Genomic DNA, 19,823 nt, shown 5'->3' with positions numbered 1-19,823 from the left:
TTCTTTGCAAATACACAAAAGAAGTGTTACAATTCCCTTTGCCACATTTAAGAAAGAAAAAGCCTTAATACAAAAACCTTGTTTTGGATACATTTATTCAATTATTCATAACAAAAGAAGTGATCATTCTTTAAAAGCTTCTTCCCATTCAGATGTACATCCAGTTCCACCACATCCCTCTCGGGATGCAAGAGACAGACCGTCCAAGTCTTCGGAAAAGCCTGCAGTTTACTCCTTAGTCACCATCTAATCCAGCCCTGGCTCTGCTCAGGCTCTGTCAGTCATTTTAAGGGAAGCCACTTGTCCTCTGGCTGGCAGCTGGCCAGTCACTTCTGCTATGCTTTATTTAAATCCTCCACTGTCCACGGGTCTCCTCCAAAATGAGATACTAATGGCTTAAGGCCATCACAGTTAAGTAGTTATTCTAGGATATCACAGGGAAGCCCTAAACCAATGAAGCAAGAAGCAAACCTGAAATTAGAGATAGCTACTGTTGCCAAATTCTCTACCAGACAGGAAAACCAAAGGAATCAAGAGTGTTAATTTTAAGAGGCTTCAGCCTTTATTTTTTATACACCCTTTGCCTTTATTAATATTAAAAGCAACGTAAATAAAAAGTGCATCTATTCAAATAGCATTAAACCACTCATTTTCAATTTAAATGTTTTGAATTTGAAGTGTTCAGGACTGAAAAGCAATCAGTGAAATCTGTCCAGTTATAGCAGGGATGTGATCTATATTCATATACATAAGTGCCATAGCCTCTCCTGTCTGAACACAGTTACAATTGCAGAGCTTGCAATAAAAATCTAAACTTGCATGACCTTGAAGGTATGATAGAATACTTGGGATAATCACATATCTGTACACACAGACACACAACACTACTTACTCATCTGTAAATAAATGAAAGGTGTCTCTAAGAAAAAAAAATTGGTACCCAAGATAGAACAAGACATAAGGACCCAGTTGAAACACCAAAGAAAACGGCTTTAGAAGAAAACACGATCAAAGATGGAAAAGTTTTACTGCAAAGTCCTTTTCCTGAATTTGGAGGAGAAAAGGAGCTATCAAGTCACAGCATACACTGATAATACCATTCACTAAATGTGTCTATCCCCCACAAATCATCTCACACAAGTTTGATGTGGATATAATAAAAAGAATAACTGGATTACTTTAAACTTAACTATTGTTGCATCTGTAGTATGTGTGACTATTAAAGTTTTCTGTTCCATTTTATAACCTCCCTGATGGAATTTGCAATATGTCAGGTAGATAGATAATTAACAGCGGTAGAGATAAACATAGTGCAGTTTTTAAAACAAAGTGAGGCAGAGAAAAGATTGTGCCATATTTAGAAAATTAGCAAATCTTGCTATTTGAAGGAAAAAAGCGAAACCTCGTATGTATGAGAAACCTTAAGCTCTCACACAAAATAGTAAGAGCTCTCGCTGCAAAAACTTAAACACTGCAATTTGTAAATAAAACTTGAGAGAAAAACAGTCACAGAAACAGAAGTGTGAACTTCATGAGCTAATGTACAATTCCCTGTGTGGTATTCAACAATTTTACTTTTGGCATTTCCCAGCTACTACTCTTTAGAGGCAACAATCCAGTCTACTTATGCAATCGCTACAGAGATGGCACTTCTAAAGCTTGCATCGATCTTGAAAATCCTCAGACCTCTGTAATTTTCAGTGCATAAATGAATAATGAACTCTCCAAAGCCAAGGAAAGGAGTCTCCCAGAAAGATTCTGAAGCAACTCAGCCTTTAGTAGGGGAACACTACAGTTCTGCCACCACTAAATCAAAGTAAGTTCTGATGCAATTAAGGGTTCACATTAGGAAGCCTTAGGGGTAAGACAGGTTGGGCCTCCATTGCTTCTGGATGAGTCACAAAAAAAATATGCAAGATACTAACTTATTTGTTCCACTCACATTACCATTTGGTTTCACCTACAAATCCTCTCACCAGGTTTCCTGCACAAGCCTCTTCAGTGAAGTTTATTCAGTTCCCATAGTTAGAGACCACAGCAGCTTTTTTCTTTCTCAGCTTCAAAGATAATTGCAATAAAGTTTCCCAATTGATCTCCCCTATGATTGTGCTGTTATACTGGCAAAGATCACACTAGTGAAAATGAAAACAAGACCAGGCTGTCCAACCAGAAAATTTGTAATCCACATACAAAACAAAGCAGAAGCTACAGGTAAGACTACAAGACAACAGATATATCAATGACAAAAAAAAAATTTACATAAATCTTTATGCATAACAAAAGTGGAGTTGAAGAGTTTTAGAGAGCACTTCAAAGGAGGCAATTTTATTTATAAGTATACAGTGCAAAAGCTTGTAATAAACAGCACAGAAGAAAGCATAAAATGTGATTTAAGATCATAACAAGTGACTCAGGTGTCATGGGATTATCAGAGTTATGGGTCAACATCTAAATGATAAAGAAATGACATCAACTTACACTTAATGGGACACTAAAGCAAAACAAAAACCAGAGCATATAATATCTTGTTCTTCAGGACACTGACATATATAAATTAGATAACAGCCATTTATTATCTTCTCTGATTTAATTACTTCCCTAATAAGAAGGAATCTTTTCCCTTCACTGGTGAGTATGAACATCAAAAAATCCAAGCAATTGCAAACAGTAAATTGTGTTATGCTTGTGTGGAAGAACAACTTCAGATTGGAAAAACTGAAGTAACATATAGAACAAAAGAAACAAAAACTTCATTCAAAACATTAAGCTGAAGTATGCAAGCATCCCTGAGAACTTGGAGGGACTATAAACAAAGTCACACAGTTTTCAGCAGTAATTAAACCAGATTAAGCTATTATTTATCATCTTAAGAGTTTGTCAAATGAAGAAAGACAAAACTACCCAAGAGTCAAAAACCCCATTTTACAGGTAAATTTTTTAGTAGGCAATTAAAGCTGTTTCAGCTTCTCCCTTTCTCCGCAACAATTTGGAGATAAAACAGGTTTTGTTCAAAGTACCTTCCCAGAAAACAGACAATGTTCAAAACTTCAACACAAAGCAATAAAACAGCAGGCCAGCAAGCCTGAGAACTCATCACTGGCTGACCTACACAGAAATAGGAACAGACAGTTACTTTACAAGAAGATATTAACTTGACCTAAAGCCATAGTGAAATATAATTTGCTATATATAGATATGCTCTCATGAGGCTGCTTTCAATTACGGCAATTTAATTCTCCGCACTCCCAGGTACTATAAAACCAAAAAGAACTAGGGAGCTTCAAACAGCTCTCTAGAACAATCCCACTAAAATCTCTGCCAAGTGAACTGGTAGTTCAATACCTTCCTCCAAAATTAACAGAAACGGTAAAAATAGCTATGTTAACCATAAGACTTCTAGTCAAGGATTCTTGCCACTGGATTGATGAAGGGTGCGAAAGGTAGGCTTGCTTTTCTCTGCATTGTTTTTTTAAACATGCTTTAGTATGTTGTGGAAATTACTGCCACTTTAAGGTATAGTACTTCGTTACTATGTTTGCAAATTTAAACTTATTTTTGGAGTAATTTTCAAAAAGCTAAAGGTAAGTGTTAACATCTGCAGATCAAACACTCCTACCTCTTAAAAATAATTTGTGACACTTCAGATACAAAAAAAGGGAGTAAAACTAAGGGTGGCCCAGTCTTCTGAAGTTTCTGAAATTCCTGATCTTGCTTGTACCAAGAAGATCAGATATTAACACTGAAAGCTCTAACAAAGGAGCAATACTATCACGTTTCTCTTTGCAGAGGTTTTTTCCAAAAGCAGAGAAGTAGCTACAGGAGTCATGGAACCCCATTAGAGAAAACAAACCTCCTCCATAACTTCTGCAACAAACAGCTACAGGCTGCTTGTTACTGATCAGATAGATCTCACATGTGTATCAGGCTGGAGCAAATATGAAATATGAGAACATAGCTGGAAATGAAACAGAGCATGTTATCCTCTGACAGCAGCTAACAAACACACAGATTAATGTATTTGTTCCCAACATATCTGGTAAAGATCCCTTGCCACAAACTGTTCGCTGACTTGTGCAAGCAAAGAATGGGAGATCAGGATCAGTTAGAAAGTTCAGAAGGCTTCTTTTCTTCAGGGAGTTTAGACACAGTGGATTCATTGTAGTGCTGCAAACGGTATTTGTAGAGGGAAAAGAAAGTAGCAAAGATACATTCTAGAAATTAAGATTACATATTACACTGCATCATATAATAGTCATATACTACTTACTATAAAAGACTATACTACAGTTAGATGTAATTCCCTATTCACAGAAAGGTGGTAAATACTCAAGAGCAACGTGACCATACTCCTCTACCAACTGATTACACCTTAAATCTTTAGATGTTAACAGTATATTCAGTAGAGCCAACTGCAAAGGTTGAAGCTTTGGCAACACATTTTTTAATAGATGTAAGAAGATGGGGAGGAAAAAGAAAAATGCTGCATATGACAGTCTGCTAAGAGTTTAGAAGACTTGAACATCCTTGAGGTGGAAAGTTAAATTACCAGTTCAGAGAATATTGCCAATTCACACAGGCTATGCCACAAGGCCTTGAAGTTTCAGGAGTGTCACACAGGTCAATGTAAAGTACTTGAGCAAATGGTGTAAGAGCACAGAAACAGGTTGCATAAGTAGATGCTGTCACCAGCCCTCCTTCCCATTTAAGAAATTTATAAACAGTTTAATATCACTTTGTGCCAAAAAGGGAAATCTGAGTCTTAAGAAAGGGAGATAAGTGTCTTATGGCTGGCCAACAAGAGAAAATGGAAACAGTACATCAAAAAAATTCACAAAAGAAAAGTCGATAATAAAATGTCATTGTTGATCTATCACAAAAGAGGCTGAAGAACATTGCAAAGAATTATGTAAAGAACATGCAACTGAAAAAAGTTCAAAAATGGGATTTGATTTCACAAACTGACAGGACCAGAAAACAATCAAGGCAGCAAGGATGCAGAACTGGACAAGATGTGCAATTCAAAGGAGGAAGCAGATTATGTTCAAGGAGAATTGTTGCATAGATACAGAATCTGCAAAGTAAGAGATTGTATTCCAGTATCCTTAACTGGCTCTAATAGTTAACGCTAATCTTAATACTTAGGGGTTTTTTTTCCAAAAGGAAAATAACTTCATCAGAACTTGGAGCTGTCAGCTATTAAAATGAGACATTTTAACAAGCTCTGGTTTAGCTTATGCCACTCAAGGATTCATGAAGAATTCAGCAAAGAATAAAGATGAGTCATAAGGTTTGAAAACAGGCCCTGTGAACACTGTGATCCAATACAGAGGGATCAAAACCATTGTAATTAAAACATCAAGAATTTTACAAAACACTAAACAGGTCTTCCAGGCATTACCAGTTTCCATTCTAAGTGAGTACTTAAGATTTCCAGCACTCTAGAATTTCCAGCAAATTAGGAATTTATTTTCTGAAAAGATGCACTGCAAATTTCCAAAGTCTTCCAGTTATTATTATTGTAGACTTCCTGATCAAATGAAAGCAAAATAAAACCTAGGAAAACACAGAAAAATACCACTCTGCTTTCAATTAAGGTTTTCACTGATACAGAATATTCTGAAATCTCAAAACAGTTTTCTTGATATGATGTGTGCCATGGAGAAGATACTGACTTTTAAAAATCACAATGCTGAGGTGATGCCCATTCAGGAGCTGGTTATATGAAGTAACATTCAAATGCAATTAAAAAGATAGAATATTTCAGGGTAAGTTCTTCATGGCAGGAACTGACTTCTTACATTTATGTACAGGAATGCAAATAGTTACCATTCAGTATGGAATGGAAACATCTAGCATTTTTGCTACAAGCTAACAATGGTGTTCTCCAAAGATTAAATTAGAATCCCAACCCAGTTTCAGTAGCTTAAAAAAAAATCATATGTCAAATATTTAAAAAATTATATAAAAAAATCCCATTTACTGATAGATGTTAGCGTTATTTTTAGCAGTTGCCAAAGATAAGATTCCTTGATCCTGTCAGAAATCAAAGCTTATTAATTGCTGTAACTAGCAATACAATTAAAAGCAGCTGTCCTGACGAGCTGTAAATTTCCCTAAGTTGCAAATATCCATGAAAGTATAAAAATAAACACAAAGCAGCACTAGAAATTTACTGCTATTTATTGGTTCCACAGGTCCCCCAAAAAGTTCAGTAGGTGCACCCCTGCAGAGCCCCATTGACTTCCAGTCAGAATTACCAGTTGCTCTGGGGCTCGCAACCAAGAATCCAGTCATCCCAGTGCAAGGCACTGCACAAATACTCGCGTCCATCCCCCACAGACTGACACATCTCTGCATTTATGCACAATCTGCCCACAGAACCACAGGCTACCACCTTGCTGCTACTTCCCGTCTTAGCTCTTCCAAAAATTCACTGCTTGCAAACCTTAAAGGCAGCATATAAAATGTATAACTTTGTACACTGGTCTGCAACATGAACTGCAAACCAAGGGACAAAACATTAGTGACACTGCACAGATGCTAAACAAGACCTCTGAGAAAGCATCCCAAATAAAACCATTGCTAAAAATCACTCTCAAACCACCTCTAGCCAATTATTCTAGAATCTTTAGCTGTTCTGCCCGCTACTATAGGGCATTACAGTACTACTGTATCATTACACACCTAAGTGTTAAACCACCATCTTCTGCTTCTCCTCAAGTTTACTCCCATTTATTCACATAATATTTCATTTTCTCACCAAGAAAAGGAATTTGGCCACCTTTGAGCTCGCTGTTCATTTTTTCTAAGGCCTCTCAAAAGACAATTTTTCAGAACTGAGCTCTGGTAAACCCTACTACACCATCATTAGAGTTGAATTCTAACATTCAAGACTACAGAAGATTCAAACTTACTAACCTTTCATACTTTTATAAATCACATTTATAAATCACTAATCTGATTTTTCAAAGCACTGTTGTAAATAAAAAACTAGCACCAGTGGTACCCCATGCAAAGGCTTTAGTCTTATTACTAAAACAAACACATTTAGAATAAAATAGTTCAGGAAAACTAAAACCATTTTAATAAAGAATCCCCAAAAAAGTTTAATAAGTAGTAGATAGATATTTTACTAGATACCTCTATAAAGAACAGTAATTAGAGCGCTAAAATAGTCTACTTAAGTCAAGTATAAAAATCAAGTTTATTTATTCATACAGCAGTTTTTGTTATTGCCGTTTAGGAGTTCCTCTATTTATTGTGGATTTTTTTTTGTAGTCTTGTTAGCAGATCTACCTGGAATCAAGCTCTTCTCTGAGAATTCTGTTAAGTGTTCCTTCACCGTAAACAACAAAACTGACCCATGACTGCTCAGATACCAAGGTGCTAAGCCTGTTAAACAGTGGTGCAATACTAAATTAGGCTTCCCCGAGGGAACATCGTTACATACACAAAACTGAAGAAGCTGTTCAGCCATCACACCTACAAAGTACAGAAGTTCTCCTTCACAAGCTTGGGCCTAAACTCATAGCCATGGAGTTTGTTACAAAAAAAAACCCAACTCCTTTTAAATTCCTCTCTGCTGGTCATAGCATCATTGAGCAGAGGGAATCCAAGTGACTTCTTTCAACTTCAGTGATGCTATTCAGAACCTACACAGTTATAATAGCAGGGAAACAACAGTTGTTGTCTCTACTACACCTGAAAAATGTACACAGAGGAGCTATTCACAGGGTGACAACAGAGAAGGGGTAGAAAAAGAGAGGAGTACTGTAGCAGAGGTCTTCCTTCCCAAAGTTTCCAGTGGCTTAAAATAAAGGTTAAAAAGCCTTCACACTTGTCACAAATATACCAGAGGAAGAAAAGAAGTTCCACAGCATGTACAGATGATCCTAAGATTATATTCATGTGAGAATCACAGCTGAATCCACTTTTCCAGTAGCTGGGTTTCTTCCCAGAAGCATATTAACCCTGGCCTTCATTTCTGGGCTTCCTTGCTGTTACTCTGGCCCCTCCTTCTCCTGCCCCTCCCAAATTCTGTCTTCCTACATTTTTTAATTCCTACCTTACCTAACTTAGACAATGAGATCAGGTGTTTGTGAACTTCAAGCTTACTGCATAAGCTTTTTAAAATAGGCACCGTATCAGCTTACTGGGGGAGTTCCGGTTCTTTGGCTTAACAGTTTGCCTAAAAATGTCCATCAGACTTCGCAAATATTCACCTGAGCGTATCAACTGGCACAACCAGTCTACAGCTTGGAAGCCAAGATTTTTATTGGCAGTTCAGGAGCAATGCTGTCCTTTAATCCAAAGCACTTAAAGAGTTTCTGAGACTTCCTTAAGACAGTTAAAATTATTTATATCGCTAGGGATTCTTCCTTATTTGTGGAAGAGAGTATCAATAGCAGGTCCAACTCGCTGTCAAGTTACAAGCAAGTCAGATTTAGTCTCCAGCTTGTTTTGCCCCATCTAGATAGTTTTCCCAAGCAGTTAAAGTAACAATGTGCTTGTGACTGTGCTAGGTACATTCTAAAAGCAACATATAAAACATTTTAATGGTCTTTCTGTATGTGGAAAAGGCCTAATAAAGTTGAATTATCAAATTAAAAGTTTCAAGTTAAACATTTAGAAAGCTATGTAAAATGTCAAGATTAAATTTTCCTATTTAAAAGAACTGTCACTTCAAAAATGACTTCACTTGCAAGGTGTGGGCTTTGTTACTAAACACCTGCAACTTAAAAAACAAAACAAAAACATAACCACACAACACCTCTCCATAGACATTTGCCATTCAAATGATATAGAACAGACCAGAATAAGAAGACAAGCCATAGTTTAAGTTTAACCCTGGTTAAACTTATCCTGATATTCAATATTACTAAGGAAATATAGTATTTCAAATGGTGACCGAAATAATTTAGCTACATCATACATCAAGCAGAATACGTTGCTTCTAGTCATGTGCTTAAATCACTACAAAATCATGAGTTTTGAGTTATTTAAGCTCCCCAATCACTGATCCAGGGAAACAGCAGTGAAAAATTCCCAAAACACTTGAATTGGTATACTGAAAGCTCTATCTATTCCAGATAAAAAGATGCTGGTCCGTATCCAAGCCTGTCCCCCTTCATTCAGCACAGCAAGGCAATCTTTGTAGCAGGATCTTCCTCAAACTGCTGGTGTCAAGGTGACTTTAAACCACTGACATCTACAAAACTGCACAGCTTTTATCGGATATAAGGCCCTTTTCCAAGTCTACTCTCTAAAAGAAGTCACTTCAAGTGTCTAACACAGCACTACAAAGATGTTGAAAGCAGTGTATGACCAAGCTTTCAACCACTACACACCATCACATGCTGTAAGCCAAACAGAGTACAGCAAGTTTTCTAGCAGTCCAATTCCACTAATTCATCAAGCCAAACACTTTAAAATTCATAGCAGTTAAGTTGATTTAGTCTTCTTATTTAAATACTTCCAGAGCTACAAACACATTATCCACTTCCAACACTGCATACTGATGTTCACTTCTAAACAATAAAAAGGGCCTTGGATAAGTTACTACCCCACCATGACCTCAACCTTTTTCATTTGTAGAACAAGGACAATATTTACCAGGTTCACAAGAGCACAACAAGATAAACTCTTGTGGTCTTCAGGAAAGAAAGAACATATTTAAGTCATTTAGGTGACCAAGTCAGCTAATAAAATTCTTACCGTTTCCTGGAGTTCCAACTTTTTTTCCTGCTTTAATTGACAGGGACATTCAAGTAAAACAAGATACTTATTTTCTTACAATATCCTGCTCAGAAAGTTTCAACTATGTAAACTTTAAGGACTGGCCCTTTTTACATCTCTCTTTCACATAGATCCATGCCTCTCATAATTCCTTCCCCATCACTTCAAACTCTACTCCCCCATCCTTGCAGCGCTCGCTCCTCCAGAAGCAGAAGAGTTTGATCTTGACAAGGACACTGTACAGTAGCACCTTCCCTATTTCTGCTGATGATTCTGGTGAAGAACTACCCTGTTTCCCCCAAAATAAGACCTACCTTTAAAATAAGACCTAGCATGGTTTTTCAGGATTGTCGAGGATGCTCAAAATGTAAGCCCTACTCCAAAAATAAACCCTAGTTGCAGTTCATAAAAAAGTCAGTTTAAATAGTGCCCAAGCAACTATACATGTAAAAAAACTAAGCATCTTTTGGAGCAAAAATTAATATAAGACCCTGTCTTATTTTGGGGGAAACAGGGTAGCAGGTAGGAAGCATGGGAACAGCCAGCCCCTTTGCCCCTGTGCTCTTTCTGTAGGGAACACACAGCAATAAACAAGCTTAGGAAAAGCAAAAAACATACAGGCCAGAAGAAGGAAAGGATGGAAAACAGGGAAAACTGTCACTAAATTAACTGGCTGCCAATCAACGCAGAACAGTGCATTGTAATTTTTCTCTGCATTAGAAGTTCACAAATGATACTGCCTGGAGCTGAGAGAACAGGCTTGTGAGGAAAGAGGAGGGGCAAAGAAATCAAGAGCAAATTGCTTTCAAGAAATCATACATTAGCTCAAATTACAAAAAGGTTTTTCCTATGAACGCAATTTTTGGTCACCATTTCATATAACTAAACCAAAGTCTTAACAGTTTCATGCTCAACTACTATTCTGACTTACAACATTTTTAGGAGAGGATACAATCTTCTTTAACAAAACTCAGATAAATACAGGCACTAAAAAAAGAGGAGGGAGAGGAAAAGAATTCTTTTACTAGCAGGGAAATCAAAGCAATGTTGAAAAAGCTTATGCAAGTACAATTTACTAATTAAAGTAGAACGCTATTAAGCATACCTACAATTAAAAAAAGCTATTCCTTCTGCAACCCTGCCAGCTAAACACTGATTCAACACCCAGCTACAGGAAAGCCATAAGGTCTTAATCGCTAGATTAATTTCTTCTACAAAGTATGTATTATGTCAATCAAAACTGAAAAATAATTTTCTTATAAAAGCCCAGCTACATCTTCAGAATTTTTTGTATGTCTTTCTGACATACAAAAATGAGGGGGCAGAAGCAAACCAAGAAATAGTTTGGCTTTAAAAATTTGTATTTCTGCCTCATTTGTTGCCCTGGAAATACCAGAATTAGTGAACTCTCCTTTTCTTGCACTGATCAACAGAAAATAATCCCATCTCCTTTAAGATACAAATAAAAACCCCAATATAGATGTCTTATCTCACTCCCTTAAAGCTTCCCTTTTAGTGTCAAGTCAGATGTCTTAGAAGGTGAATATTCTGAAGTTCCTGACACATGCTCACCACAAACCATTTTCCCTTAGTCAACCTTCATTTCTCCCTATCACTAAATTAATAGTTTAACCATAAGAAGCCAGAATGCTACTTCTGCCACAGAAAGTGAAAAAATAACTACTTTTTTAAAAGTCTCTTTGCTCCTTCATCAACAGGATCTGTCTTTGTAGATCACAGAGCTAAGTAAACTTACATATTCAAATCGGCCTCTAAACTATGCCTCTGAAAATTACTCCCAAAGTAATTTCTTTCATTAAACAAACTGGCTTAAATAAGCCTACCAAATACTTTGTAAGACCTACATATAAGCTTCACAGTTTGAATCCTAGACCAGTTATTCCATCTGTGGCAGCAAAACACCAGTAAGACGGTATAAGATGGACCATGTGAGTGGTTCTCAGTTCCTGCCACCTGTTACAAAACTGAACTGACTATTCAGATGTTTGTAATGACAGCAGTAAAATTATGATTTGGTAATGGAACAACTAGTTTTTTCTTCAGCTAAGAACTAACTTATTTAATACCCTCCCTGCTAAATAGTAAATAATGGTTCGAAATGGTCTTCTGAGGCTTGTTTTATTGAAAATAAAAAAATTAGTGGTTCTTGGCTTCAGTAATTTAGAAGCACTGTTAGATCAGCTTCAGCTGGAGAAAATACAGCAGAAGCACCACTACTCAAGTCAGCCAAAACAACTGAATAGAACCTAGCCAAGATGGGTGCACTACATAACGTGGTTTGGGTGACTCCTGTGGAATTCTGCGTCTTCTGTAACTATGAAGCTCAAGAGCTGGATATAAACCAGAATACGGAAAACAGAGTTTATCCATCCAAAACCAAGACTGTTTAATAGCATCTATCTGTGCTATTTACCTTTTCCTACCAAGTTTTTCCTATGAGTAGTATTTTCTAAGTCAGCTCTGACAGAAATAGCATATCAACATTACTTCTAGCATTATGCAATGGACTCATCTTATGCTCTCTGCCTGATAGATTATTTTAGAACTGTCTATACCAAATATCCAGAACTACATTCTTTGACTCACTAGATGTTTATGTTTTCTCTGAAGCTACCTACTATGAACACAACAATACATTAGCCTCTTTCTTCACTATCTATAACTGTTTGCTCTCTGGTCCTGTAGGAACACGAAAGAAACGTTACTCCAAACAGTGAAAAATAATTGCTCTAGTAAAGACTGAAACAAGGTCTACTCTCCTTCTTCATAAAAAGTGAACTCTCTCAGTGAAAACATCCACAGGGTAACGACAGTAAAAAAAAAATGGCAACTTAAATGAAACATGAGGGGTTTTTAATGTTTATCAGCTGTTTAGTTTTAGCTCATTTTTCAGACTACAAGGTATCTAAGATCAGGTTTTATCAGAACCAGTGTACTGATACAGCTCTGGGGAAAACTCTCCTGCTGCTGTTACTGCTTATATGAGCAAACAAACACCTTTACTGGTAGAGATAATATCCAGCACACCTTTTGTCCCAGCATCTACATTTACACATTGCAATTGATCATATACACATACTGTTCAAGAAGTCAAAAAGCCATAATCAACATGATTATACCATCACAAGATGCTAGGACAGCTTTACTTGCAACAGAATGAAGGAAAAAATAATCAAAGTTAATCATATGTGAAAGTTTGGTTCATTACAGGTCACTAACACACATGGGCATCATGGTTAAACAACATTTTATTTCCTTTTATGCACGATAACATCTCAGTCTTTAAGAACAAAATTTTCACAGAAGACTCAACTAATGGCAATATGAGCACAAGTGTTGCGGAAGATGATCTCTGTTCATCTATATATTCACAGCTATTAGCAGAGTTGCAACCATGGTGTAATTTCTCATCATAACTTTATTAAGTCTTGACTTCATTAATACCTTGTTCTCAAAATATGAGCCTTATTTTCTCACAGTCTTAATGTACTCCAAGACTGTGTGAAAGCATTCAGTAAACACATTGTTTTAGTCCCCAACAGAAACCAAACCTACATACATTTCAAAATACTTCTCCAAATGCACATCTAACAGACATTTAAGTGTACACAGAAGACAGCCTGAGCATAGCACACTGGTTTCTTCTACAGCTTTATTTTTTAAAACAAAGACTGCAACCCCACACCTAAAACCAAAAGGAAACTCATTTTTGGCTCCCAGGTTCTGAGGTCTAATGTGAAACCTGATGAACAGCTGGCCTTGCTCTTAAAGGGTTAAGAATGAAAAGTTTAAACCACTTTTATTTCTCCAGCTGTAAACCCAAAATATCACCAGAGTCTTTCTGCAGCCAGGGTACTGGATAATTTAGGCTAAAATAAATGTTTATTAAAAAAGGGCGTTGATTTCTTGGCAGTGTTGAAAAGCAGGAGACACCCCTAGTGTCGACGTAATATACTACAGGACTCCATACTGTACCTCTGGGTTAATTTTAAGGCAGTAAAAAGGTAATTTAAATCATCGTGATCTAAAAAGCAGAGCAACTCAAATATACACACCTGGACATACCTTCTTCCTGCAGTCTCAAAACCCCCATGCCTATCATATTTGAAGTGTCAGCTTTCCAAACCCGGACCAATTAAAGTATACATTATCTAGCCCGTCTCCCTGCCATGGGCTACGTGCATTAGAGCTTTCCGGTCTGCACATGAACAGAAAAACGCTGCTGCACCAAGGGCGGGGGCGGGGGGGGGAAGAACCCTACTGAGATTGCAAAACAACCCCCGCAAGACACCGCTACCGAAATGCCGGGTTTGCTCAGGGCGCTGCGGATACATCTGGTAAACAGATAAAGCGCGGGCCGGGGGACGCGAACCCCTGGAGCGAGGGGAACGGCAGGGGGTCGGGGGGAAGAGAGCGTGTGGAGGTGAGGTGAGGGGGTGCCGGGGGGCAGAGAAGGGAGGGCCGGGCCCGAGGAGCGCTGCCGGGGTGGGGGGAGGCGGCGGAGGGAGTAGGCGGGGAGGCAGCGGGGCGCACGGAGCGAGGCGGCGGCCGTGGGCGGCGGAGGGGAAGCGGGGGGCCGGCCCTGCCCCCGGGGAGAGGCGCGGGGCGGCCGCAGCGGCGGCCCCAAGGGAGGCGGGCGCGGGGGGGGTTGGAAAAGCCCTGCGAGGCGCTGGCCCGCGGGAGGACGTGGACGGCTCGGGGGTGGGAGGCGGGGGAGCCGGGTCAGAGGCAGGGCAGCGGCGGCGAGGCGGAGCGGAGCAGCGGTCGGGCCGGGCCGCGGGGCCATTCCCTCGCCCCCCACCCCCGCGGCCCAGCCCGGTCTGGAATATTCCGGCGGGGCGGGAGCGCGGGGGGCTCGGTGGGGAGGGGAAGCAAAGGAGGGAGGGGAATCCTCACCATGGCGGCGGGTGGGCGTCAGGCGTCTCCCCCGCAGCTGAATCCACCGAGCCCCGGCCTAGCGCTGTGCGTGCTCGGCGCCGCCGCGCCCGGTCCCGCCGCTGCGTCCGGCTGCGCTGCGCGCCCCTCACTGCGGCACTGCCTCGCGCTGGCCCGCAACGGCGCGCACGGAGCGAGCGAGGGGGCGCGAGCGGCGCTAACGCTCGGCTGCGGGCGGGGGGGACGGAGCCTCCCACATCCGGGCACCCGCCGCGCCGAGCACCGCCTGCGCGAGGGGCGGGGCTATGACGTCACCGGCGCGGCGGGGGAGGGAGAGAACAAAATGGCGGCGGGTGAGGGGTGGCTGCCTTTCGATGGGCTTCTCTGGGGCAGGGAAAGGTTTCCTCAAGGTTGGGACGTGGGGATCTCGGCTGAGGGTTTTCTATGCCGCTAGGAGGTCGCTTTTAGAAGACCTTGGGTGTTTACTGTTACCTCAAGACAGGCCTGTGGCTTCTCCCTGAGGCCTCTGCCCAGGGAAGGGTTCCCTCAGGTGCTCTAGGGCTGCTGGTTGTTCGTGTTGTCCCACACACCTTCTTCTTAGGCTTGTCCCTCTCAGCCACCTCATAACTTATGCTAGTGGGGTCCTTGCTGCTTTAACTTTCATCCCTGTGTGTTACTTCTGTTCTTCACAAAACAAAAATCTCCAGGCAGGCAGAGGGCTCAGCACCGGTAGGCCTTTGGAAACATGGCTCTGAGGGATGCCTCCTTTCCTTATGGTTGTAATTTTCCTTAGAGCTTTTTTTTATGTTACTACCTAGGCTGGAAGGCTCTCAGTACTTAACAGATTTCAGGGTATTGTGTTTCAGTAGTGTTAACAATTATACAAACTAAAGAAATTGTGATGAGATAATTCTTTGAAGTGTTTGCGTGTATGCTTCTAGTTTCATGTGGGTAGTTAATGCTTTGTAACCGGGGTAGTTTACAAAATAACGTGATTGATACAGTCCAATGCAAACTAAGATGAAAGATGTAGTCTTAGTAACCCCTTTGAGGCAAGATTTAGGGCATTGCAACTGCTTGCATAAGTAAGGCTGACCCTGGGGATGATCTCTCTACATTACAAAGTTTTAAGTAGGACAGATGACACCTTTAAAAAGCCGTGAAGGGTAAAGTAAAAGAGCAAGTAGCGATGGGTTGATTTGATGTTCCTTTTGCTGTTTTTGCCCTTCTTTCTGTGCTTACTCTTCTGAATGTGTTTATTTTGGAGCACTATGACAGAGCGCTGTGACAAATTAAGTGGTGATGTGCAAATAATAATTACATATAAAATGTTGTTGTGTTAATACTGCCAAAGAGAAGATTCCATACCACATTGATGTTTTTCAGGCATTTGTGATTTGGCTTGTAATAACTGGAACACTTTGCCACAGAAATGCAAATGTGTCCTGCCAAGTTCAAGGTGAATAGCAACCTAATTTGTGGGGGAAGGGAAGACTGGATTATTACTTTAAAATTAGGTTAATTTTTTAGGGCCATAGCTGAGCATGAGCTTTCCAGTTTAAAATTGTAATTTGCTCTCCCTTCAGCTTCTTCTGGAAAAGGAGCTGCCTTGTCACTGTTGCCATTTTTGGGGTGTCTGAGCTGGTCTAAGGCAAGCAAAGGTTACCTGAAGAGTTTCTGGAGAAATCTGGAGTCTTGAACTCAAATGCTGATGTGTAAATGCTGAGAGGAATGAGGAATCTTCTGTATAGAAGCCTGCTCAGGAAACGAGATAATAAAGGGTGACCATGAAGTTCAAGAGCAGATTAGGAAACTGAAGCAAAGCCTGGCAATAAATGTGCAGCTCTTAGAAACTGTTCATGGCTGACAAAGGTTCTGTTTGGAAACTGTTACTCAGCTTGTCTTCACATCTGCAGAAAGGGGTGAGCTTGACTGGGAAAAGGGGGAGTGGATTAGGGAGGTTGTGTGGAAAAATCTAGCAAAAAAAAGTAAACGAAGGATGCATTGATGAGTGGAACTGAGTGGTGGTGTACAAAAGGTAATTTGCACTGGAAGAAAGCAAAACAAACAGTAATGCATAACTGTAAGCTTTGAGAGAATAGTAAATCAGCAAAAAAGGCCTTGCTGCTGGTGAGAACCTGGGCTTGGCCACAGTGAGAGGTTATACATTGTAAAATGGTCTGATCCAGGGGCCAGGGGAAGAATTTCATACCTTTTCTTATTAACAGGTACAGGTGAGTAGAACAACTCTTTTTTGGTGGGGGAAGAAAAATTAGAGTTGCAAAGATATCTTAGGAATAAAACACTCCTAGATTTCACTGGAAGTTAGTATTAAAACTCACTAGACTCTAGCCAAAAAATAAAACAAACAAACACAAAAAACCCCCTTCAGATCTCTGATATAAAACAGTCTTGCTGGGTACATCTCTGTCACTGGAGCTTCATCTAGCAGATGCAAATCTGGAGTAAAATCAGCTACGTGAAGCTGAATGTGGCTAGAATTTCTATTGCATAATATAGTAGGAATAAAATAAACAGAAATGAGGAATACAATGCCTTAATTGTTACCTTTTAGCTTCCAAGAAGGGACAGCCAAGAACTTACAAAAATATAACTTTTAGCTTGTAATGCAATTATGTCACTGCCATAAGTTTTGAAGATCTGGATGTGGTACAAAGACATGCTAATTAATTTTTAATTCATTTTTCTGTTGTGTGAATGTGTCCACGTTACTTTTCTTTTATATCTGACTTTTTTAGAAGTTAAAAATACACAATGTCCTTTGTTAGTGTGTAGATAAGAGTTTGTAGAAAACCATAACTTGCATTTAACACGCTTTGCATTTTATTATCTGAATAGTGAATAGTATTTTTGCAAATATTGATATCTGACTGGTTTTTAGAGTAAGTTTCAGACAATGGTGTATTTAGTTAGTTTCTGATTTTGGTAAAGCTCCTTTGCAGCAAAATTACAACCAAACTCGGACAAATATGTATCTTCATGTAATTAAAAACTGTTTTGAGTTTTGAATTTTATTTTGGTTTTTAATATAGCATGTATCTTTGATCCCCTAAGCATATTTTCCTTTGTTTTGCCTTGTGCTCCTCTACATATAAACATCCCTTACCAATGTAGATGGATGTATTTGGTGTGGAGCCTTCCTATCTCTGTTAACCCAGGGTGAGGGCTGCCAGCTAATTAAATAATCTCCTGTCCTGGCCCTTAACAGGCTGTAAGCAGCTTTTCCCAGCAAAGCAGGTAAACCCTTGGGATGCTGCAGTAAAGGTTGAAAATACAGAATTTTTAAGCATATGCATGGTGTTACAGTATTTTATTAAAAAAAAAATAAACTACTCTTCTTTAATGCTCTAGAAGGGGTAACCTCACACACACACACACAGAAACAAAACAAAACCACCTTTTATGAACTGGCTTTGAGGGAAAGTGCTTTCAGCTGCGGTGGGTGGGGGAAGCTGCATTTTATCAGCAAAAGAGGAAGCCTTTTCAGATAGAAATGAAAACTGTCCTTTCTTGCCATGTTTGAATTGCCCCATTACTGCAGGTCCTGGACTCTAGTGCCTGTAAAACCCATGCACCACATTCGTCTGTAATAACAGGTAGAATAATAAGCAAATCTAAAGATACAACACTGACTAGAACTGACAAATAATTGGAAAGATGAAGTGCCTCTCATTGTGTCTCTCTTACACCTACATCTGTCAGAGAAAGCAAAGGGAATCTGCCCTTATTTTCTTGCATATTTGTGAGAGCGTGTATAAATTGCCAAGGTTTGGGAGGAGAGGAAGATGACACTTTTCAGATCCAGTAAGCAACTTGATTTCAAATTTCTAGAGCAGATGCAGGTGTACAGTTGCCTTTATCATATGTGCATTTACCAAAATGGTGGTTATAAATGCTTCTGATCTGTGGATCTTGCTGCCCAAGGTGGTGTCAATCCTGACAGTAGGATTATTTCTTCAGGTACCCTTTTCAGTTCTTGGTGGTAATTAACAGCCCTCAAGGATTTAAAGCCACAGATTGAAAATCACTGCATGAAGTTTCTTATTTTTCCCCCCTCTTAACTGGGTTATAAAGAGTGGTCTTCTGATTTCTAAGACTTACTGCCAGTTCTGGGTAGGATAAACTGAGGATAAAAAATGCTTTCTGTATCTTTGACCCTGTGTCTATAATGGTATCACTGTATCAGAAAACTCTCCGCAGAACAAATATATGGAAACAATTTGCAGGAAAGATTGAGACTGAAAGGTTACATTTTTCTTGAGACTCTGCTGCTGGCATAATAATTTCATGTAGTGATCTTATTTGCCTAGCAGCTGATAAGATTTCTTGATGGCATCCAGCTGTAGCTGGGGTTGGTATAATTGGCTGCTTTTTTTTTGCAGGCGTTTGTTCTGGGGAGCTCTGGTATGATCTGTGGGTTGACTGCTCAAAGGCCTTGCAGCAACTGGGGGTAAGTGCTGCAAGCACAAGTACAGTGTGGATTTTTTTTATTATATGTATTTTTTTACACTGTTTTGCTTGTCTACTATCATTGTAAAGGGTTATTGCTTTTGTTTAAGGGATATACATGTTTTGATCTGACTTACAAAGTTCTTATCTTCTTGCATTAACTGATTAGATTGGCTTGTGCAGGATATTAAATGAGCTATTAATGTATGTAACTTCAATCTTGTGGAAACAATCCCTTGAATTATTCCCAGGTAGTACCTGTTTTATCACTGGTCATGTGTTGGCTGACTGGTTCAGATTCAGGCCAGTACCAATTCTGAAGGTGATGACTCAGGCAGCAAACTAGGCTGATAATTTAATAGTGAAACAATAGAGTCTGAACTGAAACAATGCCAAAAGATCTTGATTTGTTCTTTCTTTTTATGTGGCAGAGAGAAAACTGGGAAATGGCTTGATTGTTGATCCCTTAACAGTTTCAGTTGGGAACAAATTTTGAATACCAGTAAGTAATCTGACTCTTTTTAAATGAATCAAAATAAACGTTGTTGTTGCGTGGAGTACCTTTTAGCATATCAGGAGGTGAGAGTTTAATGACCGTACTGTGATTTTCTGTAGCTGTTAACCTTTTTTGTTGTCATGGGAGAGAAAAATAATAGCTGTCTGTGGCATGATATGGTAAACTGCATCCATCTTAGCTGTGGATTTTTCCGTAGATTTGATTG

General features: G+C 39.5%; 1 protein-coding gene across 1 annotated transcript in view; it reads right to left on the bottom strand.

The window, feature by feature from the left end:
• The window catches only part of PPP3R1 (protein phosphatase 3 regulatory subunit B, alpha), a 39,718-nt gene extending 24,813 nt beyond the window's left edge, over positions 1-14,905 (bottom strand). Inside the window, exon 1 of the mRNA XM_082048510.1 lies at positions 14,653-14,905. Coding sequence (XP_081904636.1) covers positions 14,653-14,655 — 3 coding nt within the window. The 5' untranslated portion in view covers positions 14,656-14,905. The remainder of the gene's footprint in view (positions 1-14,652) is intronic.
• Positions 14,906-19,823: the final 4,918 nt, after the last annotated feature.

The sequence above is a fragment of the Streptopelia decaocto genome (genome assembly GCF_964273445.1).
Source record: "Streptopelia decaocto genome assembly, chromosome: 3".
In the NCBI taxonomy this organism is placed as follows: Eukaryota; Metazoa; Chordata; class Aves; order Columbiformes; family Columbidae; genus Streptopelia; species Streptopelia decaocto.
Note: the sequence above shows the minus strand (reverse complement) of the source record. Positions and strands in the feature narration are given on the sequence as shown.